Here is a 12,298-nt window from a genome sequence, read left to right on the forward strand (position 1 = left end):
GAGATGCTTCAAGAAGCAAATGATGAAGAGGAAACTGAACAAAGACCACCAAGCTGCTTATCAGCTAAATCACTTCAGTCACATGTTTCCGAAATATCTGCAGAGCGAGTACCAAGTGCTTTGTCAGCTAAATCAGCAAAATCACGTGCTTCTAACACATCTAATAAACCAAAAACCTATGAAGTTTGTGCTTACCAAGCCAATGAAAGAAATGGTGAAGAGGAAACTCAAGAGAGAGCACAGAGTGAAGTATCAAACAGATCTGGAAAGTCAACTAATTCTGCAAAATCTCCCAAGTCAAAAGATCATGAAGAGGAAAATATATCTGTTCATATGGAAAATGAAGAGAGAGCTCCAAGCAATCTGTCAGTCAGATCAGGAAAATCAGGAAAGTCAAATGCTTCTGCAACATCTAAAAGATCAAAGGTTTCTGAAATTTGCTTGGAAGACTTTGCTGACCATCCCGAGGAAAGAATCGTTGAAGGTGAGAGTGAAGTGAGAGCAGTGAGTGCTATGTCTTCCAAGTCAGCTAAGTCAGATATTTCTGCAAGATCAAACAGAACAAATCATTCTGTTAATGCTCCAGGTAGCGAAAACTCAGAGAACTCTAATGAAGAAAATGACAAAGAGCAAACAGAACAAAGAGCACAAAGTAGCCTATCAGCCAAATCAGGTCAGTCACATATTTCCGACAGATCTAAAAAGTCTGCAGATAGATCACTCAGTGCTTTGTCATCTAAATCAGCAAAGTCACATACTTCAAACAAATCTGTGAAATCAAATATTTCTGAAGTTCTGTGTAGTGATACTGATAAAATAGATGGTGAAGATCAAACTCAAGAGAGACCACAGAGCGCAATTTCAGCCAGAACTGAAAAATCAACAGTTTCTGCAAAATCTAGTAGATCAATGATATTGGAAGATAATATAGTTAGGGAACATAAAGAGAGAGCTCCAAGCAATCTGTCGGTCAGGTCAGAAAGATCAGCAAAGTCAAATGTTTCTTCAGCATCAAAGAGATCAAATGTTTCTGTAGCTGTCTTGGAAGGCAATGTTGACTCTTCTGATGAAAGAATTATTGAAGGGGAGAGTGAAGATGGCACAATGAGATCAGCATCTGCGCAGTCAGATATTTCTGCCAGATCAAATAGGTCAAACCAATCTGCTGATGCATCAACAAAAGAAAAGTCAGAGAGTGCTGATGAAGAAAATAACAAAGAGCAAACGGAACAAAGAGCACAAAGCAGCTTATCAGCCAAATCAGTTAAGTCACATGTTTCTGAGAGATCTAAAAAGTCTGCAGATAGATCACCCAGTGCTTTATCAGCTAAATCAGCAAGGTCACATACTTCAAACAAATCTGTGAAATCAAATATTTCCGAAGTTCTGTGTAGTGATGCTGATGAAATAGATGGCAAAGATCAAACTCAAGAGAGACCACAGAGCGCAATTTCAGCCAGAACTGAAAAATCAACCGTTTCTGGAAAATCTAGTAGAACAACAAGAATGGAAGAAAATAAAGTTGATCATGAGGAACCCACAGAGAGAGCTCTAAGCAATTTGTCAGTTAGATCAAGGAAATCAGCAAAGTCAAATGTCTCTGCAACATCTGAAACATCAGATATATCTGAAGCTCTTTTTGGAGACTGCATTGACAATACAGAGGACGGAAGTGTTAAGGGTGAAACTGAAGAGAGGGCAATGAGCTCATTGTCTGTCCAGTCAAATATTTCTGCAAGATCAAATAAGTCAAAACGATCTGCTGATCCTCCAGTTAAAGAGGACAGAAAGATCTATGATGAAAGTGAAGAAAGAGCACAAAGCAGCTTATCAGTCAAGTCAGTTAAGTCACATGTTCCTGAGAGATCTAAAAAGTCTGCAGAGAGATCACCCAGTGCTTTGTCAGCTAAATCCACTCAATCGCATGCTTCTATAATATCGGTCAAATCAAATGCTTCTGAAGATCAGTCTGGCACAGTTGCGCATATTGCTGATGTAGGAGACCCTAAAGATGAAACTGAGGAAAGAGCACCGAGTGCAGTGTCAACAAAAACTGAAAAGTCAGCTATTTCTGAAAAATCCTCAATATCAAAAGCATTTCATTGTCCAGCTGAAAACAATATTTGTGATCTGGAGGACCATGAAGATCGGCCCCCAAGCAATATGTCTGTCAGCTCAGCAAAATCAGCAAAGTCAAAGACTTCAGAAGTTTCAAAGAAATCAAAATCTTCTGCCATTCAATGTGATCTCATTGCAGAAAAGGAAAATAAAGAGGAGCACAATGAAAGCAGATCAGTAAGTTCAATGTCACTCCATTCAGCTGATTCAAATGTTTCTGAAAGATCAGGTATATCAAAATGTTTAGCAGAGGCTCCAGCTGAAGAGAGGGTCACCACACCTAAATCCCATGTATCTACTATATCTATGAAATCTAAAGCTTCAGAGCATAAATCACCAGAGCAAGGAAATAATGAGGATGAACCTCAAAACAGAGCAGAAAGTGCAATGTCAGCAAAGTCCTCTATTTCTGCCAAATCCAATGGGTCAAAATTATTGGCTGCCCCATTAGAAGAAATATCTCATGATTCCGATCATACTGAAAGACCTGTAAGCAGTAAATCACAGAAATCAGCAAAATCAACCAAGTCAAATGTTTCTGTGAAATCTAAGAAATCAAAAGCTACTAACATCCCTTCTGAACACAGCACTGAAATTGCTGATGCAGAGTCTGAGGGAAGAGCGAGCTCATTGTCAACACATACGATAAGGTCAAATATTTCTTCAAAATCCAAAAAGTCAAAATGTTCTGATGTACCAAATTGTGAGAACTGCAATGAAGATCATGACAAATCACAAACTGAAGAAAGATCTCCAAGTGTAATGTCAGTCAAATCAAATATTTCCCATATTACAGAAAGATCCAATAAGTCACATGCCACTGATATTACTGAAGACATTGATGAAGTCACAGATGTATCTACTGAAGAGCATGTGGCAGAAGATGTAGTGAGAGCAGATAGTGCCATTTCAGCCGGATCTGCAAAGTCACATGGCTCAACACGATCTACGAAATCAAAAGGCACATTTCCAGGTGAAGGAAGTGCTGACGAAAAAAGCACAAAGGCCACAACAAGTTGTACATCAGCTAACAAAGAAAATGTAGAGCGAGCACAAAGTTCTATGTCAGCAAAGTCAAGTGGTTCAAGGAGATCTACAAAAGGATCTCGAGCTTCTGCTGGAAATCCGGCTGAGGAACATGCTGAAGAAGAAACTGAGGAGAGGTCACCAAGCAGCATGTCGGCCAAATTAAACAAATCAAATGTTTCTGTGTCATCAAGGAGCTCGACAACATGTGAAATATCTTCAGAATGCAACAATGCCAATGATTTGGAGACTGTACAGAGATCTCTAAGCTCCTTGTCAGCAAAATCAGCCCGATCCACCAAATCACTGCAATCCAACATTTCTTCAAAAACTGCTAAGTCAAAACCCTCTGTAGGCAAAGAAAGTCATGAAGAGAACGTGGAGAAAGAAACAACTGGAGCCTCCAATATATCTACTGAAAATTGTTTAAATGACACTGATGAAAATACAGCAGAAGACACAGAGAACAGAGCAATGACCTCAATGTCTGCCGAGTCAAATGCAACATCAGTATCTACAAAAACAAGAGCCTCTCAAAAATCAGGGAAATTAAAAGTGCTGGAGCAGGTAGCTGATAAGGCAGATCCAGCACAGAGGAGTCCAAGTGTTTTATCAGTGAAGTCAAACACCTCAGCAAGAACCAAAAAATCAAATATATCTGGAACAGCCCCCACTGAAACGGCTGGACATGAAGAAGAAGCTGATGACAGTGCCATGTCAACCAAATTGGTTAGTTCAACAAAGTCAAATAAATTACAAGGTCCAGAAATCACTACTACAAACAGTTCTGGCCATCCCAATGAAGAGAATACTGAAGAGATATCTGAGAGAGCACAGAGTGCTGTGTCAGCAAAATCAAAAAGGTCAGCAAAATCAACAAAATCTGACATATTAAACAAATCAGATGTCCCCATCGTGACTGTTGGGGAAAATGAAAACAGAGTGCCTACAGCCATGTCAACCAAGTCCAAGGCTTCATCTTCTTCAAAAAAGTCAAAAACATCTGAGATCAGTGGAAAGAAAAGTGCAACAGCTGCAGATGTCTCCTCTGAGCGGACCAGTGTTTCTCCACTAAATTCAGAAGTAATGAAGCCAAAGGAAAAGAGCCGATCTACTTTGCACGAAAGCAGTAGTCACTCTACAACAATCAAGTCAAGTAAACAGAACAAAGAAAATCCAGCTTCCAAATCAAAGTCTGGAAGTCATTCAGCAGTGTCAGAAACAAGTCAGAGAGCAAAGCAGCAGAAAGAAAATGAACCACATGTCTTATCTCACACAGAGTCAAATGAAAGTGACTTGTCACAAACTCTGTCTAGTTCAGATATCATCAAAGAGATCTGTGAGTCTCCAGCACACAGTCAATCAAAACGTAATGTTCCTAACAGGATAAATGGTGACCTGAATACTAAGGAAAGCGGTGGAAGTGTCACTGACAAGAAAACTGACAAAAGCAGCAAATATCTGCACAAGAGCACCGAAGCTCATGATTTTGACCTGGTCCCATCTAGCCTACCCAACGCATCCCCTACTGAGGTTGTAAATGAATGGCTGAAAACACTGCCAGCAGAGGGTGAATTAGATGACGTAGAGGAATTTAATGAAAACCACGATGGACCAAAAACTAACCCCGCAACAGAAGAAATTAACAGAGTGGATACTGTTAACAACCCAACTGAGAATTCAAAAGGCCCAGTAGAAGGAGAGGCAAAGAAATGTGTTCCTAATAATGACTGTGAAACAAGCAAAGAAACAACAAAGGAAGATAACGCCTCTACTGACGCAGACAATGCCTCAACAGTATTTAACTCTTCCATACAAGTGATGAAAGTCCTTTTAAATCCAAAGCTAGACAGATGCAACAGTTTACCAGAAATTTCTCCAGCTTATGGACGTAAGCTGAGCTCCTCAGCTAGAGGTTTTTTGGATTGCCTTGTGAAGCTGCAGCTAATAGACCGTGATCCAAAAAATGCCAATGAAAAAAATGAAAGGTATCAAGAACTTATGGGTATTCTTCAGTCCCTTTGGCTTTGTGATCCTCCTGAAAATGAACATGCATTACGGAAAGATGATCACCATTTTGCAGATGATGATTTCAATCATACGTCATCCTCTGGCGTGGATGTCAACAGTGGCTCCACAGGCTCCGGGAACAGTAGTGATGGTATAAAGAGGGGCAATGACGTGAATGGTGATGTTTCTCAGACTCACGCCACTGTGGATATGTTTATGAAGGTACAACAGGTGTGTGAAGTTGAAACAGATGCAGATGTTCAGAGCACATCAGTAAGAAAGGCAGAAGGAATGTGTGAAGATAAGCAAAAGGAAGTCTATCCAGCAAGCACTGATAGTCTAAGAGAACAATCTGAAACACCACATTCCTCAAACAAGAGTTCAAGAAATTTCAGCGAGGGCCAAAAACTCCCAGAAGCTGAAACCGATTCTTCAGAGAACAGCAACTCTGAGAGCCCTCTCCTCATAGAAAGAGAAGAGCTAGCTAAAATGATTTCACAAGATGATCCTGCTTGGGTCTTAACCTTATTAAATAAGATTGAAAAACAGTTCATGACTCATTATATCAAAGCGATGAATGAGTTCAAAGCTCGATGGAACCTGGGAGATAATGAGCAGCTTGACAGTATGATTAATGAACTTAGAGCTGAGGTTCACAAAAGAATCCAAGTAAGTATTGACAGGGAACTGTGGAAAATTCAAACTCAAAAAGGCCAACCAAGACCTCCAAGAGAGACAAAATCCAGTGTTTCAACGACACAAGCAGAAGAGAGAAGACGGAAACTGAAGGTCAACCTCAAACCATCGACTGATTCACATGCAGAAAAAAGCGATGATTCAGCAACAGGGACGTCTTACAGTGACCAGCGCAGTGAAAACGACGATGAATGCTGTCAATGCGAAACGTGCATTAAGAAAAAAAAGACGTGTAGGGCACCTCTTCAGGGAGATTCGATGACAACTGTACCTGCTGCCACGGCAATCAAGTGTGTATCTCACCCTGGAAATATTCATGAAACACAAGCGGCAGAAACCCTTGTGGAAAAAGTTATTGTTAAAGCTTTAAGGGAAGTGGGAGAAGTACATCCGGGCACTGAAGATATCTCTACATTTGCAGCAGATGATATGCATCAAGATGCAGTTCATGAAGATGTTTCTGAAAAGAATGAAGCAAAAGAACATGCTGCCAAAGAAATGCCTGAAAAAACTGTTGCTGAAGAAAATAAGGAGGAGAATGATGCCAATGACATAGGTGAAGTACGAAAACAAAAAGATGATAAGTCATTTGAGTCATTTGTGGCATCAGCAACTAAACTGGAATATGACAAAGGAGGAGCAAAGAATGAATGGTTGACAGCAAAGAACATAATACTGCCATCAATGCAGTTGATCATGCAGAAGATGAGTGCTAATGAAAAGGATGCCACAGCTGATGAATTGTTACATGAACCAACAGAATCAGGGAAAATTGTGCAAATTGTATCCACAAATGGAGAAGAATTTGCTGAAGCTATCAGGTCAAATGATGAAGTCCCAAAACAAGAAGATACTGTATATTATAATAAGCCTGCTCTAATAAAACATATTGTGGTTACGAGTGAAGATGACCCTAAGGAAGACACAGTAGAGACTATTCTGACATCTGATACTAAGCATGAACCTGAGGAAGAAGCAGCAAAGAAGGAATGGTTAACGGTAAAGAATACGTTGCTGCCATCAATGCAGATGATCATGCAAATGAGAATTCGGAAAGACCAGCTGATGAAAGCAGATGGAAGTGATGCAACAGCTGATGAACCGCTAAATGGACCGACAGAAGAAGCTGAAAGTGAAGACACTGAAGACTCAAGTGAAGAGAAGTCTAAGGAAGATGTTGCTGAAGGTACCATGGTTCAAGATGAAGACACACATGTCGCAGGAGCAACAGCTGAGCAAAATCCAATGCCAAAAGAAAGTAAATCAGGGAGGTTTAAGGTAAAGAAGAGAGTGCATATGATGCAGGAGGAAGTGGTGAATGAAGATTTAACTATAGTTGATGAATTTGTAAAAGAAGAAGAAGAAGCAGGGTGTAAAGGTAAACTTCCTGCAGAAAATGAGATTGCTGGCTTGAGTGAAGATGAGTCAGGTGAGGAGTCTGCTGAAGCTACTACTACTGAAAATGAAACTACAGCAGTAGAAACCACCACAGAAGCTGCAAGTGAGCATGAATCGGGGACAGATGAGGTCTGGGAAGAAAAAGTACTCCCTGAAGAAGAGAAAATGTCTACCATTAGTGAAGACGAGTCTGTGGATGAAAGCATTGATGACGAATCTACAGAAGAACCAGGTGACCCAGCAACAACTGAGGATGAGACAGCTGCAGAAAAGGAGATTGGTCTCACAGGAAAAGCTGAATCAAAGTATGAAAATGCTGAAGATGAAATTGCAAACAAAGATACTGTTATGGTAGCCTCAACTGATCATGAATCTGAGGGTGAGGAAGCTGTGGAATCACTGAAGGTTGATGATGGAGAAGAGACTGATGCTACCAGTGAAGATGACTCTGACTCTGAAGATTTAAATGCCACCACAAATGAAGAAGACGAGGAAAATGATGTCACAAGTAACGATCTGTCAAATGAACCATCTGAAATAGCAACAACTGAAGATGAGTTCCTTGTAGAAAGAGAGACCGCTGCTACAAGTGAGCATGAACTTACGGAAGGCACTTACGAAGCATCCACAGCTGAAGATGAAAATGTACCTGTGGAGAGCAGCATGGTGGCCACAAGTGAGCATGAATCTGAGGAAGATGAGGCTGTGGAAAAAGGAACAGTCACTGATGAAGAGAAGATTCCTGCTATCAGTGCAGAGGAGTCAGAGGCTGAAAACGATGACACGAACAAATCGTCAGAAGAACCAGATGGAGTAGCATCAGCTGAAGACAAGGCAGCTGCAAGGGAAGAGATTTCTTCAGCAGGAAAAGGTGACTCAAAGGATGAAACTGCAGTGGAAGAAACTGACAATGAGGAAGCTGTGAAAGCAGAGGATGCTGACAATAGAGAAGAGATGGGTGCTGTCACTGAAAATGATTCAGGAGAAGATCTAGATGCCACCACAAATGAAGATGAGACAACCGAGGAGGATGACACCACAGAACCAGCTGAAGAAACAACCGAAGATGAACGCGTGATCGAAACAGAGATTGCTGTTTCAACCGAGAATGAACCTAACAGAGCTGCTGCTGATGAAAACGTGGAAGAAACCACAAGTGACAATGAAGCTGAAGATAATAGTGCAGCAGAAGAGCCTGATAATACTGCAACAACTGAACATGACTCAGACACAGCAGTGGCTGTGGACACCGCCAGTGCAAGTGAATCTGAGTCAGAAGATGAGGCTTCTGAAGCAAAAGAGAGTGCTGTCACAAGTGAAGATGACCTGAAGAAAGCTGTTGTTGAGGCCACTCAGGAAGAGGCAGCAGAAGATGTGACAGATGCCGCCGAGCACGAATTTAACAAAGACACCAGTTCAGATGAGTCAGATGTGAAGGAAACGGATGAAAAACTGAGTGAAGATGAGATTGCTGAGCAAAAGGAAATTGCTGCCACAAGCGAAGATGAAATGGCAGAGGAAGCAGATGAAACAAGTGATGAGTCAGACAAGACAGAGTCGTCTGAAAAAATCGGAGAAAGCAGCGCTAATGAAGAATGTAAAGAAGACGAAAAAGGTGAAGATAACAGTAAGAAGCTAGTAGAAGGTGAAACAACTGGAGATGAATCTGAAGAACCTGGAAAGGAAGAGGTGGAATCTGGTGAAAATGAATTGACTTGTGAAGATTGCACAGAGGCTTTAACAACAGAGGGCGAGACTGAAAAGCATGAAACCACAGAGGAAGACTCAGGACAGCCTGAAGCAGGAGAGAATGAAACTGATGAAAGTGACAGCAGGGAAGAATCTGGAGCAGAAGGTACATCTGCAGGAGAGGAGGCTGAAGAAACTCAAACGGGAAAGGTGGAATCTACAGATGATACGGAAGATGAATCCGAGCAAGATGAAGGACAGAATGCTGTCAGTGAATCAGAGACTAATGCCAACAAACCAGAGAGTGGATGCCAAGAAAGTGATGTCACTTGTCAAGAAGATACTAATGATGCTGATGATGTAGTGGAGCTTAAACCAGGAGAGGATGAGGACGTGGAGGAAAAATCAGAAACCAAAGAAGAAATCAGAGAAAACAACCCAGAGGATGATGTTACACAATGTATTAACATCCCAGATGGAAGTACCGACGCTTCTGAAAAGGAGGATGAGGAAACCGAGACACCCAATGAAGACTGGAGTGAAAAAGAGGGAGATTCAGCTGATGGAGAAGACGAAGCAGAGGAAGACTCAGATGAACCAGAGGAAGAAAGTGGTGACATACAGCTTCCTTTGGTTACCAGCAAGATAGACAATCAAGATGTAGCTAATGTAGTACCTAAGAACGCGCTAAAGCCACTTGATACTTTGATCAAAGAGACCGCAGAATCTGAGGACGGCACTTACGCTGACATTGAAGATTCAGAGCCTGAAATAAACAGCCAAGATGACATTAAAAGCCTTGAGACAAAGAGTGTGAAAAAGAAGTTGTTTTGAATTGACCGTGACTCTGCCAAAGCTGAGGGTGACTGATAGAGAGTGAGACATGGGAGAAAAAAATGAGGGGTATTCTTAATATTTTAGGTTAGGTCTCCTAAATGAAAAAAAGCAAAAGGACTGATGTAGATTATCCTAAATCTAAAGTAGCACTATTACGCTCTAGTTAACAAGCACTAAACATGATAAGCACACAAGATGAGATACTACAGCAAATTTTAGTATCTGCAGAACACAAACTGCTCATGCAAAAATATGAAAAACTTGAATGTATATAATGCATATCTAAACTAAATCATAGAGTATTTTATTACATATAACCTGCAATTCTGAGCCTTAGACAGAACATGGCACTGTTTATGAGCTATGCTTTCCAAAACTTGACAGTATGGTTCTGTTCCTGTGAACAACTTACAAATGTCACACGTGCACACACATACTGTAATTTTTGTCAGAATTGCTGCAGTTCTTTTACATGTTTTGCTGCTTAACATTTTTTGCAGGAGTGTGGGTGTTTTTGAATGAATCCTATTTAATCAAATAGGTTTTGATTCTATTATAAGCATGCAAAAAAATATGTAATTTTCCATAACCCCAAAACTGTTGGGGTGCTGTGTAAAAAAAGAAAAAAGTTCTTTAAAAATCAATTGAGATCTTTATTTATTTATCAGATTTTTGAAAGGTACAATTCTCAGGTTCAGTATATTTTGTCTTTGAACCTTTTCTAATCAATTATAAATGCATTCTGGCTTCTACCTGTCTTATACAGTACCCACACTTTTTTGGAAAAAAAAGTTGTAAAATAAGTTTTCTCAGCAACCTGGAAAAAACTAATAATATTTATTTATGTGTTTGGTGTACTGCTGTGTATGTAATGTACTCTTGTACTTTAGTGTTGCATATACAGAGCAAATCGGTGTAAGCAGATGGAAATCTCTCAAAAGGAATGAAAGTCAGAGCTGGTTTTTATGTATCACAACATCCTGCCCTTATGTATTTTAGATGATTCAGCTGTAATTACATGAAAAATCTACGTGATTTTCTGTGGTACAGGGAATTACCTTTGCTCAGTGTACTGCACATATTGATATTAAACATACTTGAAAGTAATTTTGTTGTTCTTTTATAAGCTGAGATTTCACACAACAAACTAAGGCTTCCAAATAAAATGTTTAGCTTAAAAAAAAATCTCCACAACATAATAAGCACACTACCTATAACAGATCGCAGCTACTTTCAGTTACTCCCTTACCACAAGGGGTCACCACAGTGTGTGGGGCTGCATGTTTAATTTGTCAGAGTTTTATGGTGGATGTCGCTCCTGACACAATCCCAAAGGGGATTTGTGTCTGGCTGGAATGGAACCAGGAAATTTTCACTTGCCAAGTGAATGTGTTAACCACTACACTATGGAACTACCTATGATAGATTCAAAACTCATTAAAAAATTTTTTTTATATATACATTTTTTGCTATGACTATTTTTTATAAAGCATGTCACAGTTTGAAATACTTTATACTACTAATTCATCACAATTCACTGTGATTCAATTAAATTAAATGTTATTTACACAGCACAAAATCACAAAAACAGCCATCTCAAAGCACTTTATATTGTAAGGTTAAGACTATTTCTAATGCAGAACCCCAACAATCAGATAACTCCCTATCAGCAAACATTTGGTGACAGTGGGAAGGAAAAACGCCCTTTTAACAGGAAGAAACCTCTAGCAGGACCAGGCTCAGGGAGGGGCAGCCATCTGCTGTGATTAGTTGAGGGAAAAAACAGGACAGAAGACACGTTGTAGAAGAGAGCCAGAGATTAAAAATAACTAATGATTAAATGCAAAGTAGTGAGAGTGAAAAAGGTGAGTGAACTAGAAACACTCTGTGCATCATGGGAAGCCCCAGCACTCTAGGCCTACTGCTGAGTAACTAAGGGTTACATGGTCACCTGATCCAGCCCTAATTATTTATACTTTATGAATCAAAAATACTTTAGGCGTAAACAATCATAAAATTGCTGTTGATCACCAAATTACTTTGTGTGGCCTATTTTATGACCAATCAGTGGATCATAAATGTGTTAGCAATAGTAACTGGCAATAGCTGATAAACAGAGCGGATGGATGTGCCTCTCTCAGTGTTTCCATTTGCAGTCTCTTGCAGTCATGCGATGCACATCATTGCTGTCACTCGCAGTAAAAGGAAGAGCACTCTTTTCCGTCTAGCAAATTGAAATAAGAATATAGCTTGTACTCTCTTAAGTCATTCTGGGTGCACGTGCCATTTGCGTGTAAGAGTTCCTTGCTCTACAAAGCAACACTAACTCATAAGTGCAGTTATGTGGAGTGCAGTTTGTTTGCTTTTTTCTCTATCTTTGCACAAACACGAGGGCTTCTGTGGTGTAGTGGTTAACACATTCATCTTACATGCGAAAGATCTCAGATACTACCCCACTCAAGTTAACTACTACTAGTGCTGGTTGGAAGCCCAAATAAATGGGACGACTGCATCAGTAAGGACA

The 12,298-nt window shown here is 40.2% G+C and overlaps 1 protein-coding gene across 1 annotated transcript; it reads left to right on the forward strand.

Annotated features, from left to right (window-relative positions):
- Nucleotides 1-2,746: 2,746 nt before the first annotated feature.
- rp1l1b (rp1 like 1b) lies at nt 2,747-10,881 on the forward strand. The gene has a single exon (XM_005460313.4). It carries the CDS (start codon nt 2,881-2,883, stop codon nt 9,769-9,771), a length of 6,891 nt encoding a protein of 2,296 aa, XP_005460370.4. The 5' UTR covers nt 2,747-2,880; the 3' UTR covers nt 9,772-10,881.
- Nucleotides 10,882-12,298: the final 1,417 nt, after the last annotated feature.

The sequence above is a fragment of the Oreochromis niloticus genome, linkage group LG15 (genome assembly GCF_001858045.2).
Source record: "Oreochromis niloticus isolate F11D_XX linkage group LG15, O_niloticus_UMD_NMBU, whole genome shotgun sequence".
Taxonomy (NCBI): domain Eukaryota; kingdom Metazoa; phylum Chordata; class Actinopteri; order Cichliformes; family Cichlidae; genus Oreochromis; species Oreochromis niloticus.